Source organism: Anopheles merus, unplaced genomic scaffold (assembly GCF_017562075.2).
Source record: "Anopheles merus strain MAF unplaced genomic scaffold, AmerM5.1 LNR4000649, whole genome shotgun sequence".
Classification (NCBI taxonomy): Eukaryota; Metazoa; Arthropoda; class Insecta; order Diptera; family Culicidae; genus Anopheles; species Anopheles merus.
In genome coordinates this window covers 1-21,748 of record NW_024428229.1, presented here as the reverse complement: position 1 = coordinate 21,748, position 21,748 = coordinate 1, and the positions used below count along the sequence as shown (strand labels likewise).

At 40.8% G+C, this 21,748-nt stretch overlaps 3 protein-coding genes across 3 annotated transcripts; 2 read left to right on the top strand and 1 right to left on the bottom strand.

Moving 5' to 3' along the window:
• Positions 1-241: 241 nt before the first annotated feature.
• LOC121602832 (pre-rRNA-processing protein esf-2-like) lies at positions 242-2,555 on the top strand. Its single transcript, XM_041931594.1, is given in 3 exon segments — positions 242-883; positions 959-1,009; positions 1,012-2,555. Coding segments are annotated over 3 exon segments (894 nt in total). The 5' UTR covers positions 242-357; the 3' UTR covers positions 1,329-2,555.
• A 654-nt stretch (positions 2,556-3,209) lies between these two features.
• Positions 3,210-4,476, top strand: LOC121602834. The gene is made up of 2 exons (XM_041931596.1): positions 3,210-3,705; positions 3,776-4,476. Exons 1-2 carry the CDS (start codon positions 3,210-3,212, stop codon positions 4,474-4,476), a joined length of 1,197 nt encoding a protein of 398 aa, XP_041787530.1.
• Positions 4,477-5,187: 711 nt separating this feature from the next.
• On the bottom strand, positions 5,188-14,783 carry LOC121602833 (nuclear transcription factor Y subunit beta-like). Its single transcript, XM_041931595.1, has 2 exons — positions 14,468-14,783; positions 5,188-5,219 (listed from the first exon to the last, which is right to left on the bottom strand). The coding sequence occupies exons 1-2, from the start codon at positions 14,781-14,783 to the stop codon at positions 5,188-5,190; spliced, it is 348 nt and encodes a 115-aa protein (XP_041787529.1).
• Between the last annotated feature and the right edge of the window lie 6,965 nt (positions 14,784-21,748).

Below are 21,748 nucleotides of genomic sequence, written 5' to 3'. Positions count from 1 at the left end.
GAAGTTGACATGAAATCAAACAAGTGAATCATACAAAAAATATGTTGTTTTGTATTACTAGAATTTATTTTGTTGCAGGTTTAGTTTTGAATATTTTGTTTTTGTTACAGTGGGTTATTTTTAGTTTTATTTAATCACAAAATATAATCCTCACGCAGAACCAAGCAGAAATCAATAAATTCTTAGCGACTGGCAGCACTGCCAAACGCACATCAATTGTCAACAACACATGTGTTTTGGAGCGACCAACCAGCAGCATTTGTTTATTCGAGAAAAGTTGTAGTAAATCGTTAACTAAATAGAAACGATTATTTCAAAGATTTTGTGACGTTCTTTGGCATTATAAATTGGTAAATCATGAAAAGAAACGGAAGTATTATTCTCACACAAAAAAAGAAAAAGCATATTCAAACCCATTCGGACGATGAGGATGACGATCGCCTATACAACAACGAATCTAACGATGCCGGTCAAGAGCACGAGGATGAGGACGACGATCTAGCCGATGGAAGTGAGGAAGAACATGTTTCAGACGAAGAGGATGATGACGGGCAGGACTCAAATGAGGAGGAGGAAGATGTGGATGACGATGTCCGGATGGACTCAAATGAGGAGGAAGATGTGGAAGCCGACGGTGCGAGTGGCGAAGGCGAAGAGCAAAATGATGACGGAAATGATGCTACCGAAGAAAGCAGCACTGCCAAAATTCCAACCCCACGCAACAAGGTGAAACGAGTGAAACCTTTGGTAAAGACAAAGCAAAAGAAAACGGGCGTAATATACATCAGCTCCATTCCAAAGCACATGAATGTGACGATCCTGCGATCGTTGCTGGAACCGTTCGGCGATCTCGGACGCATTTTCCTGCAACCGGCTCAGAAAGGTATGTCCTTTGCTTTTGTTATGCCACTTTTTGCCTTATGAAGCTTTCAATCTTTTCTATTTTGTATATTTACAGATGGTCAAGCTCGCATGAAAACGGCCAGCGGTAAGTCGGCAATGATAAAGTATACGAGGGTTGGGTAGAGTTTCTTGATAAACGCGTGGCAAAAGCGATTGTGCCGATGCTAAACATGCAACCGATCACGAACAAGAAGAAGTCAGTGTTTCGGGACATCCTGTGGAGCATGAAGTATTTGTCAGGGTTTAAGTGGGTCCATCTAAACGAGCGACTAGCGTACGAACGGGCCGTGGCCAAGGAGAAGATGCGAGAACACATTCAACAGATTCGCAAGGAAGCTTCGTATCACGAAACAAAAGTGCACCACAAAGAGGTGGCACTGAAAAATGCCGCTAGGGAGAAGAAAGGCAAAAATAAAAAGCAATAAATAAAAATCATTTTGTTAACGGCAATCCTCCTATCGCATTGTATTATAGAAATTTTATGTTTCATTTATTTTGGCAAGAGTAGTTACAAGGGTAAAAAAATAGACAAGGGTCGTTGAGTGGAATTAAATTGTTTTCTGATCCATTACGATCATGCATCTGAGATCATCTGAGATTGTGAGTGAGACGCTAAAACTACGATTGAAATTATGTGAATTGGAAAATGGAATTTTTAGAACACACGTGAGTTTTATTAAAATGTACGATGGCTTTTCCAGTGGTACGTAGGACTAACTGTCCTGCTATGGGTAAATCAATAAGTCAAAGAAAACCAAGCCCACTAGTGTTACTAACCTTGATCGACAACGGTTGTGTTGTGCCAAAGAAGAAGAAGTAGGAGATGTTAGTTAAAAACAGACACTTTAAGGAAAATGTTAAAAATCGAGAGTTACTTAAATACAAGTACCAAGTCGGACACTTACTTTGGGTAAGGTGGACCTAATATGAGACCTGTAGAAAACATTGGAAATTGAAGAGGTTCATAGTATTAAGTTCATAGCAATATGATATGTTAATCCTATTGCTTTCCTTGCCCTGGTACGTACACCAATTCTTGACCAATTGCAACGAAGGTTCATTCAGCCGTGAATTTAGGAATTGTTCGCGCCACTTACAACCTCTCGTATGGAGAATCCAAAGCATTATTGAAATATTGGGCATTAACAGCTGACGTTGCTCTAGCATATAGAACAAAAGTCTAGAACTTCCCTTCAATCGTTTGATCGACTTTTTCAAGCTTTTTAACTATTTTAATAAAAATGTAAAAATGAAGTCTTATTGGTGGTTCCGTGTCATCTGCCGTTCGAACACCGTGATCAGGCTGAATGCCTCTTATTTTTGTTGATTAAAGTAGTCCAATTCGTGGTAAGATATTCGGTTTCGTGAAGTGCCTCATCAGCGGCGAATGAGTAATAGCATAACGCATCTACCGAAAACCCTCATTTAAGGCATTAGATGAAATCTATTCTTCACTAATAGGAATATAAAGTAAAATAAACAAACATATTCGATGTCCATCTTTCCCGCTTTAGTGTCAGGATGCATAAACCACCAGAAAAAAAAAAGTTTTTACTGCTTTCATTCTCGTTCTTTTGCCATTTTTTTGCTTAATAATCACAACAACCCATTTGTGTAATAAACCTTCTAAAAATATATGCAATACACGTTGTAGAGTTTAAGATCTGCAATAGTCAAAAATGTTCTCAAATATTATGTTTACTTTCAGTTTGGATGCTGCATTGTTGAATTATTTGACAATTACATTATCATGTATTTATGAGAAGGGTCCATCTTACCCGCAGTGTCCGTCTTTACCTACCTTCCCCTACAGTAATCATTTGTCATATTTAAAAGATATCCCTAGAAAGCCTAAAAAAATGTCTGGTGACATTCATTACATTGACTAAATATATATTTTACTATTTATTTAATACTATACTTTTACTTTATTAGTTGCGGTAAACATTCGATTTTATTATTAATGAATAATATAGAGACAAATATTTTATGAATATGTAACGAAAATATGCTTAGATTATTCTATATTATAAAAACATGACACATCAATATATAGCATCGGCCGGTCAACAAAAAGGTAGTCATATATGCTATTCCGAATATTTTTATCAGTCTTTTCGAAAACAACTTAATGCACTGACATATTTTTAAATATTTCAAAAAAGAGCTACACACAAAAACCCATCAATGTGAAATATCCACCAGACAACATTTCACGCACAACGATTAAATCCTTATCATGCCCCACCATACGGCCCCAAACATGGGCGGGGCGTAAATCAAATTTTCCCACAAGTGATAGGAAAATGCAATCAGGCGGAAACCAATCATCACCCGCCCTGCATGCAGCTGAGTTCGGACTGCACAGCATCGGAAAAGCGATGTTAGTACGGTTTGCGGTGTCACCAGCGATGGTCGGTTCAGGGAAAGTGGAATCGGACTTGAGCGTAAGCTTTCAGGAACTGTTGGAGGCAATCGGGAGGGCAAAACCTTCCGACCGCGCCCTGTACGATGCTTTCGCTCCGGTAAGAAAACGCATATGGCGCAAAAGGTGTATCCGCTGGCTGTCCGGTGCGGTGTGTCTGGCGGCCATCGTGTTGGTGGTGTACTACATCCCGTGGGTGAACTGGCAGGTAACGGCCGTTGGTCGGTTAATCATGATCGAACTGTTACCCTACTGGGACTGGACCCCGCTGTACCGTGGCAAGTGTTTAATAGCAAAGGCGAAAGAAACTGATGCCCCGAAAAAGTATGCACCGATCACTTCATTTCCGGAAGATTGTGTTGTGTGTCGAAATTTTGGTAAGAAGTGTTAAGGTTTTTTCTTTCTTATTGTTTCAATGTTTGGCGTAACGTTACGATTGCTCTACAGATGCGGTGCCAGTGCGTACCAATGTGACATACGAAGCGTTATATCGGGATCACCTTATACGTAATGTACCGATCATCGTGTCCGATGTGCATCTCCCTTGGGACCAACATCCTCGGTACGGAAGTGATTGGGACAGCTTCTTGCTGGATCTCGAGGACCTGCTACTGGCGAGCCCTTGTGATTTCCGCACGAATCTTCTATTCAGCCCACGAACTGCTAAAGCTCCAGCAATAGCACGTATGGTCGATCTGCTCGCCAGCAATCGGAGCGGGTATGGAAATGGCATCGCACGTGGTTGGTTTGTGCAGCTTCGAAACTGTGCCTTGCCACCGATCAAGAAAACGCGCACCATGTTCGAGAAACCCTACTTTTACGCCACCCATTGGGAACCGCCCTATACAAACTGGATGCTGCTGTCCCGCGCTTTTCACCCGGGGGCACCAGAGCTGACACCAAACATGGCCGGTCTCGTAATAGTACATCAGATGCGAGCAAGGCTAAGCGTTACGCTTCGGCCGCGGACAGAGTGTAAGGACAGTTGTCGTGCGCTGTCACTAACGTTACACCAGCAACAATCGCTGCTATTCTCAACCAGCTTGTGGAACTTTAGCTACCTACCATCGGATGGCAACGAAACGTCTGTAACATTTATCACCGAAAACGTACGAAAGTTTGTGAAACAGATGCGTCGAAATTATTAAGAAACCTGCAATATTACCTTATCTCAGCTTAATTGGCACTCTTTCTCAAATCGGCGTTTGATCCAATAGAACAACTCAGAACAACAATCGATAATGTGTGTTGCATTAGCAAATAATCTGATATCTAAGCAAGAACAAAGTACAACAAATAAAACCAACGTTCGATCAGTAATGTTTAGTTGATTTATTCACATCATTGGTTCCCAGTGTAGTTTTATCAGCTATATTGTTTCATATAATAACATTTGTATTGTTTTTTTCTCTTTTAACAATCATTGTAATTCGGTCGCATACGTCGTCAAACACCAATCGGAATCGCACTGTTTCATTCTATTTTTTTTTTTCATTTCGTCTGAGGTGTTCTGTGAGAGGAAGGAGACGCACGGGTACATGGGGCGAGATGTTAAGCAGTTTGCGAAATCTGTATGCACTGTTACCCGCAACCCGAAAAGATTATTATCGTTGGGTGCGACAGCTACGATACCTTCAAGCATGGTGCCCCTCTGGGGGTTTGTACGTAGGACTAACTGTCCTGCTATGGGTAAATCAATAAGTCAAAGAAAACCAAGCCCACTAGTGTTACTAACCTTGATCGACAACGGTTGTGTTGTGCCAAAGAAGAAGAAGTAGGAGATGTTAGTTAAAAACAGACACTTTAAGGAAAATGTTAAAAATCGAGAGTTACTTAAATACAAGTACCAAGTCGGACACTTACTTTGGGTAAGGTGGACCTAATATGAGACCTGTAGAAAACATTGGAAATTGAAGAGGTTCATAGTATTAAGTTCATAGCAATATGATATGTTAATCCTATTGCTTTCCTTGCCCTGGTACGTACACCAATTCTTGACCAATTGCAACGAAGGTTCATTCAGCCGTGAATTTAGGAATTGTTCGCGCCACTTACAACCTCTCGTATGGAGAATCCAAAGCATTATTGAAATATTGGCATTAACAGCTGACGTTGCTCTAGCATATAGAACAAAAGTCTAGAACTTCCCTTCAATCGTTTGATCGACTTTTTCAAGCTTTTTAACTATTTTAATAAAATGTAAAAATGAAGTCTTATTGGTGGTTCCGTGTCATCTGCCGTTCGAACACCGTGATCAGGCTGAAATCGGAATCGCACTGTTTCATTCTATTTTTTTTTTTCATTTCGTCTGAGGTGTTCTGTGAGAGGAAGGAGACGCACGGGTACATGGGGCGAGATGTTAAGCAGTTTTGCGAAATCTGTATGCACTGTTACCCGCAACCCGAAAAGATTATTATCGTTGGGTGCGACAGCTACGATACCTTCAAGCATGGTGCCCCTCTGGGGGTTTGTATGTTGCGACAATGTGTTAGTATTATGGGACGCTTAATCTGGGTTTGAAAAGAAGCAAAACAACGCAGTACGCTCTCTGTAGGTTCATATGTGTTAGTGTGTGCGTATAAGAGGTATGTTAGATGGAACGTAGTCGAAGAAGAGCCTTACTTTTCATATTTGAATATTATTACTGCACAATAAGATTTTAAGAGGGGGCCTTTTTAAGTTGTCTATTTTTCTTCATTTGCTCTGTTTCTCTTTTCTGATTTATCCAAACGGCGATGCAATTCGTACAAGATCAAGGAGAGATGACATCAATTGGCATTAGACATCAGTCGGTTCATTGTCTTCTTTCTTTGGAGAGTGTTAGTCTAGCTTGAAAAGCCAAAGTACGTAAAGTGAGCAAAAGTACCAAGTGCGTGCTGGCTTGCTTGCATACTGATCGTGTTGGGAAAAGCTTAGGTAGATGTTAGATACAGTCTTTTGCTGCTGCTACTGAATGAGAGAAGGAGGAGTGTTACGTAGAGGACATTAGAATCAGATTTGATTTAAAGAAAGAAACGTGGAAGATATTTTCAAGATATAATGATTTCACCAGATTGATTTCAAAAGCATAGACGAAAATTTGATTGACAAAGAACTGGCGTAAGAGAAAAGGATGTTTTAAATATTCTTAAGTTACGCTATTAAACGAGTAACAGTTTAGAAGAAAGGTTTAAGATTGTGCGTTTCTCATTGGTTTCCAGTTTCCACGCGATACGCAACTTGCCGATCGAGACGAGATCCTTATATCTGTCCACGCGCTGCTTTCGAAAGAGGAAAAAGTTCCTTTGCTACTGATTAGATCGGATTTGCACAATTTACGTGACGTTCGCGCAATCGAACAAAAAACAAATAGACACGTGTGGTGTGGTTTGATGTTCGTTGTGTTGGTACGTGTGGTGATCGTGGCGGTGTGGTGATGGTATGCTTGTATACGTGTGTGTGTATGTATATCAGCGTCGCGCATCTTTCCCGGTAATTATGCCAATCTGCATTCGTTCGGTCCTAAAATACGGGGGGAGGTTTGAAAATGGACTGTAAACAGTTGTAATATAGTTGTAAGCGATTGTCACAGTTTGTAGATTTGCTGTGTTTGATAGATGTGTGGAAATGTTTGTATATTTTAATGTGTGTGTTTGCTATGTGACTAATGTCTATGTAAACGAGCATGGGATAATTTAGATTAAAAAAAAAAACGATGAGCAGAAAATCAAATACGCAACATTCCCGGAGGCGCTAGGTGGAGCTTGTCAGTAAAAGCAGGGCACTATCCGCACTCGCACAAACAGTCCCGACGTTTATTGCGATTACTGGAAAATGGTGGTGCACAAGGGGTACAGCAGAGGACGAAACAGGGGAGAATGGTTTAATTAAACGAAACGTTCGGGAAACGTGCTGTTAGGAAAAGCGGACGCTAGCAGATTTAAGTTCAGTGTGCAAGAAGTACTAGCTAGTAGATGTGTACTTACGATTTGCGTGAAAATAGCTCAAATTTTCAAAACACGTTAGAAGTAGTGGTAGTGGTAATGGTAGCAGCAGTAGTAGTACACTACACCCGTATAACAGACGCCAACGGCTTGACGTAGCACAGCACGCGAGCAAATGGAAAACGAAGCGCAAAACTCTACTTTCTTTCGATACGCGATACGAAACCAATTCGCGAGGGTAACTTTGATCGTTTTCTTACCGTGCAAAAAAAGTTTCACCGCGCTTGGGCATGTGTATGTGTCTGGGTGTAGAGTGGTGATGTGTAGAAGTGTGTCGGTAGTAGTGTAATCCTTTCGCTTTTGCGGAAAGACGCGCAATGGCAATGAATTTCTTTGTACATATAGCAGGAGTGTAATGGTAGCAATGATCTGTTGTGAGCAGAGTAGTAGACATGTCAGCAGCATTAGCAGTATTAATAGTAGTTGTGTTGGTAGTAATAGCAGTGGTAGTAGTAGAAGTAGTTGTTGTTGTAATGGTAGCAGTAGCGTTATGAAGAACGCCATTATCTCATGTGCGTTTCATTTGCGTTTTCTCATGCGACCTCGTTTATTTCTTACTTTTTCATTTCATTAAATTTATCAACAAAAACGAAAACAGTCAAGATTCCTGCTCTTACGTTCACGGGATCATTCGATCGTGCTACTATGCATTGACGTGTTCTACTATGCTGCAGTTATACTGTGATTTTTTCTTTATCTCTCTCTCTCTCTCTCTCTCTCTCTCTCTCTCTCTCTCACTCTCTCCCTTTCACATATATAACGCGCTAGTAGATGGTATGTTGAAAGTATGGAGGAGAAGGTTCATTAATTTATTTGTTCTTTTGTTTGGATTTTCTGTATGTGTTTTGTTCCGTTTGTTGCAATTTGATTGTGAAAAGTCTGTGTTTTACGTTGCATGTCTGTCGCCTTGTTGTACAATGGTTGCTACGAGTTTTTTTTATTGTTGTTTATTTGCTGTACCTGTTATTTCTTCTTCCTTTGTTGCCTTCTCTTTTGTAGCACTGTATGAACCAAACGTTTGACCCGTGGGGATTATTTGGCGTGCACTCCTTTAAAGCCTGAACATTACAGACTACGTGTCAAAACAGGATTGAGTTCGAAAAATTGGACTGATGACCGATATAGTAATTAGAGGAGTGTTGTGTGTGTGTGTGTGTGTGTGTGTGTGTGTGTGTGTGTGTCTGTTGAGTGTATTTTTGTGATTGTTGGTTAGTGTCAGGGTAGTGTATAACTTTATCCCTAGTGCCACGACACACATGGATAAGAAAGAATACTATCCGCGGTAGGGGTATACTATTCTGCGTTCCGTTACTGCTGTTCCAAACTCACTGCCACTGTACTGGGTCGTTTCGCAAACGAGCTTTTCTTTTGCTCCCGATCATTTTCGTCGGCAATTTACGTGGTAATGAATAAGTTGTTCAATAATATATTATTTTGTAAATATGTTCAATTTAATTAATGGTGGGTAAACATTTGTGGTCGTTTGGTTGTCTCATGCCTGTTACCTCGCTTGAACTCGTGCCGCAACAGAATGGCTTTTTCCTCGGGTGCACCTCAGCTCCTGTATTCTGTACACACAAACACACATACTCGTCACCTAATAATATATCATTTTGATCGACGGGTTTCGAATCTTTTCTGCATTGGGTTCGCATTTTTTGTTTCTTTTCTTTTCTTTTATACAGCCTTACCCTTACTAGCCTACCTCTAGGGGTTTGCAGCAGTTGAAGAGGATCTTTCGAACAATCTCAACCTCGTCATTGTTTGCTGTTTTGGCTGTTATTAATGGATTGATATTATTGTTATCCTATAAGCTTATCAGACTGGTACTGCTGGGGAAAAGGGTCATTAGTAGTTTGAATTATTGTTTCTGCTGATCTTGCTGCTACCATGATCACCGCGTGGTGTGCAACGTATGCTAGAGCTCTGACGAATGCCGCTAAACATCCATCCGAATGGCGGTTGCAAATGTGAGACTTTCGCATTACTTTTACGTAAACATCATATTTACAGTTTACTCACGATAGCTTCGTGTGTGTTTGTGTGTGCTACTAGTTTTCAATTATATGTATATTTTGATGCTGCCGATGCTGCTCCAGCTGTTGCCGATCCTACTTCACCTTTGCCGCCAGATGTATTAAATTCAAACAATTTCTTTCTAGTTCAATTTGTTGCAAGCAGTAGTTTTCACAAGATATCTTTCATTGCGCTTGTTTAAGTATCGCTTCACTTACAAACGAATGGTTTTTATTTCTGCTTGGTATGGTATGTGCTTCACGCGTGGTTCCGTTCGCATTCTCTACAGTCCACATGTTTATCCTTTTATTTGTTTAATTATTCCATAACTTTCAATTCTTCACTGGGCTGTTCTTCTCTGTTGATAAATGTTGTTTGAGATAAATACAACTCTTTTCGCGTTATGCCTTTACCCGAATTATAATGCTCATGTTTGCGTTGCGCTTCCTCAAAACGTGTGCAATAGATTCCGATTGAATTGTCCAATTTTTAGATTCAGCAAAGACGAAAGCAGAACAGGGACGAAAACAGCGCAAGAGACTAACGAGAGATTAACGCACAGGAACGTACTGCGTCTCACGCAGTGCCAGAAGATTGCACGCATTGCAATTGAAGTAAGTAACAACACACGAGCGTGACATCGTGATCCGTTTCGAACACGCAACCTTCATTTCATCCCAGAATAAACAGCATTGCATATCTGTTTCATGCTACATTTGCATGATTGTAGCGCTTTCTTTTTTCGTGGATAGTGATTGCGATAGCTGTACCCAGATAATCGTAACGCATCCTTCGCCTACCCCTGGACACATGCTAACATTAACGATCTATATTGTAACATCGTAGCGACTTCCGTTTCAGCTTTGATTTTCTTTCACTGTTAGCTTTTCTACCCACCTTAGGCGAACTGCTTACCTCCTGCTTTCCTGTTCCGTTACAGTAAAGTTAAATATTGTGCTACAGACGCGCTTATTAAATACATTTACTTAACTTTGTTTACCTGCCTAACCTGCTGTTCGTGCAAATGCATGGGTTTTGTTTTTATTTGTTTACAGTGTTTCTTTGTTTTGTATTTGCTCATCCATACGGTGTGTTGCTGTGTGTGTCTGTCGTGATAGCGTTAGATCTATTTGTTTGTTTGTTTTTATTTTTTTTTTTACATAACACTAAACTACTTTGCGATTTGATTCACGCATTGCGTATCGTTTGAATATTTCTTTTAGCTCTTCTCTTCTTCCGCTTCTGTCTTTCTACCGCGCGCTTGATCTTCTCATTGGTATTGTTTGATAATTTCTTTTTGCCATAATTTATCGTTTAACTTAGTTTATCTTTTGTGTTGCTGGCTTAACGCATTACTATTTTCTCCGCTGTAGCTAGACATTACGTGAAACTGTACTTAAGAGAAGCATGACGGTGAAGGTGGCGCAAGTGTTTGTTTTAAGTTTAGATTGTAATTTTACTTTTGAAGCTTTCTCGTGTTCTAATTCTCTCTAGATATTTCTTGCCCAGTTTTCCTTTTCCATTTTTCGTATATGGAATGCAGAACTTGGTAATTATTGTGTGTTTGCTTGTTTATTATTTTCTCTCCTATCGCTTCGTTCATCCCATACTTTAACCGAATGCCGCATACAGGACGCTACAATTAGCACGTGTGAAATGGGGCCAAACTATAGCACGATATGGTCTCCAACAACAATGTTTGCTATCCTTTCCGTCTCTCACTTCCCAGCTGATGTATCCAATGTGTGCTTGAGTGAGTGTGTGTATCTGTGTGTGTGTGCTGGTGTGTAGGTGTGAAGGTGTGCCTGTGTAATACATGTATATGCTCCTGAGGAGGGAGAAGGATGAGAAGGAGAGAGGGTTTGGAAAGAAGGTAATGATATGGGTTACGATCGCATCTAAATGTAAATATCACCTTGTTTTATAGCTTCCAATATTCTCTTTCCTTTTCCAGCGACCATTGTTTTGTTCGCTTTACTTTGTCCTACTCTAAACACGGGTCGCACGTTGCAGCTGCAACCCATGTTTCAACGTAATGCAACACTTTTTTTTCTTCTTTATTCTCCATTCACGTACATTTTGTTCACGCTTATTGTTTTACGCTTTGCAACATGTATGCGTGTCGGTGTAAATGCTATTTAAATAATTATTTGTTAATTCTGTTTCTTATTCTTCAACAACACACAACAAGATATTCCACCCTGGGCACACCTGCATTATGTTTCACGAATTGAGCTTACCGTCGTCCTTGGTTTGTTCCTGGGCGTGTAATCTCAGTGTTTGTGGCGAATGTCGGTGTAGAAGTGTCTGTTTTGTTTTCAATCTCCCAACGAGGAAGAGTTGCACGTGTACCAGTATGCTACACCAATGATGACCGGTATGACCCAGCAGGGTCCAACTCTGCTTCGATGTTGGTCAACCATAAGCATACTGCATTTGTGTTTGTATTGTTTTGTTTTAGCTAGAATAACAAATAGAATACTTTGTTTGACGAAGAAACGTGTGTTTAATGTTTTTTGGTTTTTGTTTTTACTTAGTTTTTTTGTTTGTTTGTTTGTTTTGTTTTGTTTTGATAACGATTAGCTAAAGTTTAATCCATCCTCCAGATCCAGCATCTTGTTGCAAATATGCTCCAATAAGATTAAGTGTACCATTATGTATACCCTATATTTTCCCTTTACTCTTTGCTCTCACTTATTTATTTGTGATTGTGTAACACCTCGTAACGTACGATTAACACCACAAACACACACACACACACACTCACACATACATACGCGCGCGCATGCACGCATACTCTCCTTGCAGTAAGAAAGCACTTTCAGTAAAGCCAGCTTAAGGTGAAACCAATGTTAAGTACTAACAAACGAAAAAAGAAGCAACAACGACGACGTTATAACCGACCGTCAGGTGTGGGTTGGGAAATTGTGTATTTTAAGCGGCAACAGTTGCGCATTAGAAATGCGTATAGACAAAAACCAGACATGCGCGCACACAAACACACAGACACAGCAACAACAACAACAGGAGAAAAAAGACACACACGGAAAGGCAATAACAGAAACAATCGGTTCACTCTTCTACAAACGCTTGCTAGTAACGTGGAAACATACTTTGCTAGCGCACGGGGAAAATGAAACCCATAGTACGTGGATCCTTTCAACACGGATAACAGAGGTGCAAACCTTACATTCTGCTGTGTTGTCAACCTGACCTGGCCTGTGTGCGTGAATTTGCAGCGGTAACGCTATTTATTAGCTACTAATCCCTATGTCCTACACTTATTACTCTGTTGCCCATTTGCTGCTTGTTTGTCAGTGTGGGAAACCGGAAGCGGCATTACAAACAAAACAGACACAAACCTACATAGCTGTAGTGAAGCAGGCTATAATAGAACTTGCCATTTGAACACTGCTTCGCTCTCAAGAAGCATAAGCGCTGGCAGGTGAAAAAGCATTCCCAAGCATTGTTACCTTTTGACGGGTTTTTTGCCATCTCCTATCCAATGCGGTATTTAACTATAACTTCCTATGTACATTTCCATCCCGTTTACCAGTGATGGAGGCGCCTAGTTATCGATTCGTTTTCGGACCACTGCCACAAAAAAACACAAACACTGGGATGCGATCTACATGTGCTGCAGGTATGTTCTTGTTATTTTCAGCTATTTCTCTGTTATTGTGGAAAATGTTGAAAATTGTTTCTTTAGTCCTCAAGCGCCTCTCCCATCGCCCCATTCGTAATAGAAGAGAGAGAGAGAGAGAGAGAGAGAGACAGAGAAAGAGTGAGAAAAAAGGAAAGAAACACCCTACGCCAGTACTAGTTGCTACACTCATTAGTTTGCAAAATTCGGTCTAGTTGCTATTGATTCGGTCAGCTGTTATTACCTGCGAAATGCTATTCATATTGTTGTTATATGCTGTGTTCGGGTTGCTTTACCGCAGGACTCCACACAGCATAACACGGAGCGCAACATAACAACTGACAGCTGCCAAACGCTTCAGAAAACGCTTTATTGCCGGTACTATGTTTTGAATATCCTTAGCAGGCCGCTCATTTCTCGTTGAAATGCTACCAACTACTGCGATGACCGACAGTTAATGAAACGCTTTACCTCCTTTCCCAAGCGTTTGGCAGCTGTCAGTTGTTATGTTGCGCTCCGTGTTATGCTGTGTGGAGTCCTGCGGTTAGTTAATCTCACTAGCTACTATTTAAACGGGGGATGGTTGCCATTTTTTTGTTCCTATTGTCGTTCTTGAAAGGTTCAAATACAATCGAAGAAGAAGAAAGTAGTGAACTTTAGTGCGAGAGCGAGAGCCAAAGAGAGTTGAGAAAGTGTGAGAGATAGAGAGAGTTAGAAAGAGATATAGAGAGTAGGGGGAGAGTTCGATTGTTTTCCTGCTTGCTTTTTAATTTTAGCAAAGTGTGCTTATGTGTGTGTGGTTTGGGTTTGCTTTTTTTTGTTGATTTTGGGAGGGTCACGTCTCCATCATTCTCTAGTGAATCCCGTATTATACTAGGATTCACACTAAGCGCAAATAGGCTTGAATAGCAAGGAACAACAATAAAGCGTTGGTGAAAGTTAGCGCAAATGTATGATTGATTGATTGTTTGTTTGTTTGTTTGGTTGTGGTCACCGCCGTTTGTTTTTTTTTTTCTTCTGTATTTTCTTCTATCTTGCTGTTTTTACTTGTTTTGATATCACGCCAACTCCAGGTGTGTGTATGTGTGTGTGTGTGAGTGAGTGTACATGTTTTTTTTTTTTTTTTTTTTCTTCTGTCCTCTTGGTTCGTGAAAGTTCTCCACGGCCGCGCATTTCTCTAGTTGTGAAGCCGAATAACGAGCCGGACGCGGAATCGAACGGTTGCTCGCGGCTCGGAACGATAGTTACAATTAGGATAATAACCATAACAATAATCATAATCAAACGCCTGGGGTTATTTACCGCCGAGACCGAATTTCATAAATATTAGCTCCTTGCCTTTGGACAGGATATCACCGCCCGGTGCTGCCATCTCCTGGATCTTGCCCATGATATTCGGGCCGCCGGGCTGCTGCTGCTGCTGCTGCTGACCCGGCTGGCCACCGGGCTGCTGCTGCTGTTGCTGCATCGGTTGCTGCTGCTGTTGGCCACCACCACCCATGCCGAAGCCACCGAATGGACCGGACGATTGCTGCTGCTGTTGCTGCTGCATCGGCTGCTGCTGCTGGGTGGCGGCGGGTTTCTTGCCGAACAGCCCGCCGGTGGCAGCACTGGCCGCACCGGACAGTAGGTTGGACGCGTTGGAAAACACCCCACCGGACGAGGCGGTCGTGGTCGGGGTCGGTTGTTGCTGTTGCATCATCGGGTTCTGTTGCTGCTGCTGCTGCAGGTGGGACTGTTGCATCATCGGTTGCTGTTGCTGCTGGTTGTTACGCATCTGTTGCTGCATCGGTTGCTGCATCTGCTGCTGCATCGGTGTTTGCTGCTGCTGCTGCTGCTGTTGCATGCCGGTCATGCCGCCGACATTACCACCGATCCCTATCCCTTGACCGATCATCCCGCCTATCCCCGACATCCCCTAGAAAACCCCACCAGCTGCGTTAGTATGCGAAAAGGAACACGTTACATCGAACACTCGCTACTGCTGTGCTCTCGCCCGTCCCAGGAAAACCCCACCAGCCCAACCGTGGACAGACAGACAGAGAGACAGACGGACAGAGAAAAAGAGAGACGGACAGAGATACAGACAGAGGGAGAGAGATAAAGAGAAAGAGAGATGGGGAGAGTGAGGGAGTAATAGATTACAGATAGAGAAAATAAACAGAGACATGTCGACATACACAATAAACTGTCCAAAAAACAGGGGCATGTGTGCGTGTTTTGTAGAGGTGTCGGTGAGTTTGAGTGTGTACATCGGTGTCAGTTTTATCATGTTCGGTTGCTTCGGTACTTCTGGTCGTTGAGCTTTGAAATACCTCTATTGCATGGCCCTCCGTACGTTTGCTAAAGAAAATAAATGGTCAGCCAAGTTTCCAAAACAGAGCTAAGGTTTTTTGTTTAGAGTGTTCGATAAAGAAATACCAACGTAACTAAACATAATTTAAGAAACATTTAACATAAAACTAAATAACACTAAATCGGTACTAGTATTGCTGGAGCGAAGAGCGCAACGAATTATTAACGCATAACTAGTAACACGGAAAACACAAACAGTTTCTCTGCTAAGAGATAGACCACATCTTTGTGGTTAAACCCATGCATCAAATATTGCCACTAGTGGCAGCAGACAAAAGAAACGCCGCCCACTTACGCTCTACCGGTAACACTCTAAGTAGAGTAGCATTTTTGAGCATTATTATTAACCGTAATATTCAACAACAAAGCATTGCACAAAAAATCGACCGTAACTTACTGGTTGAAGAGTGGAGAAAATGGGCCAGAAAATCAGTTCCGGCGCCTTAACGTTACACATTACCTTAGCCTCAAGAATTTGATAGCGTTAGTGTAGCTGAATAGCACATCTTTGGAGAAAAGCATAACGAGAATATGTTGTGAAAAAGTAACAACCCTTAAAGCATGAACCCCGATAGAGGCTCTCTATCAACAAACTGTTAGCTAAATATTTCAATTCACAATTCCTACCACGTTGCTAAATCTGATATGATGTGTGAACGAACTGTCAACGAACTGGGTATGAGGCACTCGACAAACGAGCGGAATCTCAAACATACAAATAATACAGAGGAAAGAGAGTACGGAAAAGTGAAAAATACGATCATGAAAAAAAGGATGTGAGAAATCATGTGTATTCAAAACATACGGGTAACGGTAACTGTAATCACTAAATGTAAAACATTACTAAAGAGAAGAAAGAGAAAACGTTTACACTAACTGAAATGATTAACTGTACTATAAGTGTGATGAAGCTATACTAGAAAAACAACGTGGACCCAACAGGAGGGGAAGTGAGCAATAAAAACTAAAGCGAAACGGAATGAGCGAGTAGCTAACGAGTGCACTCGAAACGTGCATTTGGTGGGTCCGAACAATGTGCATCAAATGGGTTGAAATGTTACCTAAACCGGTGCACTGGCTTGGAACAAGCACAATGCCGCAGAACATGAGATTTTTCGACTCTTGACATATGTGAAGACGAGATGTGATGGACAGCAATAGGTAAATTGAGGGCAATGAAAGAGAAGAGGCGATGCATAAACATGGTCAAACTTTTGGGACCTTAAAAATATTTTGTATTGTCTGTTAAACACTTTATGGCACTCGACATACGGCTGCAAACCTAGGATGTGGTAGACTCATTTGCATGAAAACTCAATTTAAAGCCATTCTCAGCTGCACTTGCGCGACCACCTGCTTGTTTGACAGGAATAGTATGCAAGAAACATCGTAGAAACGAGGCACTACAATGGCGAAGCTGTTGCACTGGAATCAATTTTGTCTACGAGCGACTGGTCTAAATTTAATGTCGCTTATTTTATGCTTGCTCCAGGGGGTCGATACAACCTCCAACCAATAATTAGTTGCTGGTTGGCTAGCTGATGTTAAATTCGCAAGCTGTAACCAAGCGTTATAATTCTATTCTCGTCGTAAGGGCATGCGCCGGAAGGTGCATGGTAAAAAGGTACGTGTACTTCCAAACTGATTATGAAAACGGTGACCGTATTATTTTAATGTAATTTTATAGCTATTGACGAAGCGCATTTTAATTACCTGATATTGGCTTTTATCATAAAATCAGTTCGTAGTGTGAATGTAGGACGCTCTTTCAGAATCATAGCGATGGCTACACAATTTATTTGCCCGATCGTACAACGACGCGGTAAACAACTATAGCAACCATCTAATACATAAGAAAACATTAGAAAAACAGGTGAAACAGAGTGTCGGGATGTACGCCGCTGCTACGAACGCTACGACTCAATGGTAGCAGCCATTGTGTGCGATGAACGATAGTAGACCACTAGCATGCTGGACCATCAGTGCCAATGAACCAAAGTTTTGTCTTCAGCGAGCCAAGAGTCATTCGACGGGGTCGTCGCTTGGAAAATCTCTTCGTCGGCGAACATGCACTACATGGAAGGGCAGAGTTTTACAGCTTCAAAGCGCTCATTATTGGTGTATTTAGCCTTTTGGGAAGTGGATTTGTTTTAAGGAAAATCAAATAGAATCCCTTCACATCTTCAGTATGTTACAATTGCCGGGGCTGATTAACGGTGGGTAATGGGAACAAAAGATTGTTTTAGTTTTATCATGTTTAGTTAATTTTTGATCACAGTTTGTGTTAGTTATGGTGTGGTTTCATTTTGTTCATTGCGGTTTACTGGAAGGGAATGATGGGACAAGTTTTGCTGGAGAAGTGTAATGAAATTAATGAAAATAAATACTAATTAAAAATAATTGAAACAAACCATAAAGTTTGTAGTTATAAAACAATCTAATAAACAAGTTCTAAATGATTGTTCACTTTGACGTGACCTATTTGGTAAAATTCTACATTGATGGACGTAATAGAGGAGAAAACGAAATTGTTAAGAAAGTTAAAACACTATTACAAACTAATTTGATTTAAAAAGTCATGCCAGTATAACGCAACATTCGCAACAATTAAAAAAACCGAATCTATGAATAAACTGGAAACTAGAGCACTTACATTACCGATACTAGTACTAGAACATTGCTGTGTAAACGGTGGGTTAGTGGTGTAGTAAAATGTATGGAAAATTTATTGTTATTCTTCTCTGCTAGATCTTTGTTTCTTTTTTTGTCTTGATGCTATTCAATTGCACATTTTTTGCATAGTTTCACAATTTCTTGCATTGATTTTAGAGAGTTTGCTACGGATGCTTGAGTCGCTTAATATCCGTCTCTCCTAGCTCATTACCCGTGAAGTTAGTAACGAGCAGATATCTTTCGTCTCATATTTCATGGTAATAGCTTGTCATTTGTATTGCGCAGTAAATTTGGCATTTTTTGCTAGTAATACATAATAACACACACATACACGTACATACGTGCATGAGTGCGATGGGATCCACATCACCCGAAATCCATACCGCCATCCAAATGCGCCCGATAGCTAAGATACATCGACATCGACTAACAGCGCACGCAATCGATCTGACGCACGCATGCTAAGGCACAATACAGCGCCTTGTAATATATCCGGTTTCAAGCTGATGCAAAGTCGCTCGCTTTTGTGAACACCCGCGGGTTGGGTGTTCCTTCGGTTTGCCGAAACGAGCCGGATAGACGATACGCCAAACCGAAAAGACAATTGACAATAAAAATTGATGCGACCCTCCTTCCGTTTTCGGTTTAGTGAGCAACGACACCTGGTGTCCTTGCAGTGGAAAGCGGATGGAAGAGATGGTAAAATGGGAAACGATAACGAGACGACACGAGAGGAAGAAGCAAAAGAAAATGTTACTGTAGCCACCGGGTGTAGCCACTTTGGGTAGACGACGGGTGTGATATCAGTGCCTTTTCCGGATGGTCGGTGATATAGGTCGTGACGATAAGGCTGACAGGCTTGACGAATAGTGATGAATTGAGCGAGTAGGATCGCAAAATAAATGTTCACTCGCTGGCGCGGCGGCACTCACCATCTTATCAACAGACACCGAGCGCTACGCGCAAGGTCACAGGATACGCCATCACGCAGGACACATGAACACCGGGCCGCACCGTGGGGAGTAGTAGGGGTCACGCACAGCACAGTGAATACCTCTTTCTCCAGTGAATGGTTGCGGGGAAATGGTAGAAAATAATCGAAAAAGGAGATCATTGCTTCGTAGCCGGCCTCCCGGTATGTATGCTCGGGACGGAACACATCAACATCCGGGGAAATGAAATATCGTAAAAAAGGCACGCTCTCAGGCTATTTTCCGTTAATGGTTTTGCTTTGGTACCACGGTAGCCGGGAGTCTCTTTCGGGACGGGTCGGCTTGATAAATCGGATATTTTGCTTTTGATGAAGTGTGTTGCAATGGTTTTGCTAAAATGACTCTCGCCACAAGGTCATGGAAGGAAATAGGCATCAAGCATTGTTTTTTGTCACCATAGTGTGTCGATTTGTTGCATTGTTGCGAACAAACATGTTCGGAAAAACTAAAACTCGTAATAAAGGGAAGTCGGTAGAGAGCTAAAATTGCTTCGATCTAGTATACGGTTAAACTATGTCTCTATTTCACTGTACAAAAGTAGCACCAACAGTGGTACAGTGTTATACTGTATGAAGTAACAATTCTAGAGTATAGTGCATGTGTGGTAAAGTTGGAAGAAAACGGGGAAACAAACGCTACAACCTTCACTACGGTACGATTGATTTTGCATAACTCTAACACATTACACCGCTCTACTACGCGCGCAAAAGAAAGTTTACGGTTGAACCGTAGGTGTTTAAAGACACAAAAGAAAATCAAAAGTATGAGCAAAACAGTTTTCTTACATACAAACATAATACATATATACACACACACATAGGGACACAAAGGCTGACAGCTAGACACCGACAAATATAGCTACAACAATTGCCCGTGCAGGACACGTATACGGGATGACACGGGAGCCAACAACAGGTGAGAAGATCGCTAACATTTACGTGAAAAGGGAGGTCACGAAAAGCTTAGGAAGAACCAACGACATCAGGGGATTGGAAAATGTCCTTGTCGAGAGCAAGAGTTTCAAGAGAGAAAATAGAGAGTTATGTTTCCGAAAAAAAAAACTAAATTGATGTATGTTAAGAGTTGACCATTTAGGATTTTCTGTGTTAGTGAATTTGATAAGGTTTACAAAATTCGCGGAATCAATTTGCAAAAGGAACATTAATTTACAAGCTGCTATTGCGGGAGCTCGCAATAGCTTAGTTGTCATGCAATGAAAAAATGTATATGTTTTGAAAATTCGACTCTAAGAGGGGAAAATGTCATTGCATGAAGGATTGCACGCAGAGTTGCACTGACGGACGACTAAGCCAGGCATATAAGAGTAGCAGTAGTGAGATATAAAAAGAAAGAGAGAGACAGAGAAAGACGGGAGGAAACAGGATGAAAGGGAAGTGACAAAAAGGACAGTCAGGCAGACGAGTAGCAGATAGATGGACAGAGACAGGCAGGCCAGAGACAATTAAATGGACAGCATGTTCACAGTTCTACCAGCACATAGACTTCCCTGCCCATGGACCAATTGCGGTTTTTTTTTTCTGTTTGTGTTTTTTTAGGGTTGGTGTAGGGAATCGCGTTAACGGACGGATCCAGACTGTTGTGTTTAAATGTTTGTTTTTAATGTTTTAGGTCATTGCTCGATTGTTCACCTTTTCAGTTACGGAATGTCCGTTACGGTGTGTCCTGTAGAAAGTTTCGGCGGAATCTGTCTGTGTTCAGTGCTCTAGCTCTAATGCGGTCTGAACTGCTAGCTTCGTGACAGGGGCATGCTAACGCTGCCTGATGTGGATCTCATTTCTGTACGAATCATGAGGCAAAATTTCAGTGTATTTTTGTTGTAGCAAGAGACGGTTTTACTTTGGAGTGTTGCATTTGGTATTGATATGTTATTTTAGCAATTTTAAATAGAAGCAAATATTTTAAATAGAAAATAATAGAATACTAATTTTGCAGTATGAAAGAAAAAAATGCAAATGAGTACCACATTACCACATAAACATAAACCATAAAACATAAAATCTAAAATAAAGACAAGATTTTTAACAGTTAATCATTTGGGTCAAAAATAGTAACTCGTGTTGCGTTAGGCGTGAGCTGATAGTGTTACCACGTTAATTTGTTGAACTTTGAGTGAATTAGTGGTTGAGTGAAAAAAGGAGTAAATGTAATAGTCCATAATGTGTATGCAATATCTAACATGATGAATACAGTAAAATCCTTACTGTGCTTAGTATGAAAAAGCGACAGAAATAATATCACACAACAAAAAGATTAATTTGAACCAAACAACACAACAGTATTTGCAAACATCCAAACAAAAACCAATCTGAAGCCTAACAAGTGACGTTCCAAATATTAGAAAGAGAAACAGCTATCTAGCGTATCGACAACACTGCATGTAGATCAAGAAGGAAAAGTGAGCAAATGTGTATAATGAAATCCAAAATCAAACACACATAGAAAAATGGCATTCTACTCAATAGAGCAACAATGTTCAAATGAAATCATTTTAACACACAGAGAGCTTTCGAGTCGGCTCATTAGAGACTGACAATGTTTCGTACTTAAATAAAAAAAATCAATCAATCTTTAAAAGCAAGTAAAACGTGTCAAAAAATTATATGTAATTATTATGTTAATGCTTCTTGTAAATTGCTGTAACATAAGAGCAAACTACACTCTATAAATGTAGTAAACAATGTGATAAAAGAAATGAGAAAAAACTAAAAGTAACATTAATAAGAACAACAGCAAGAAG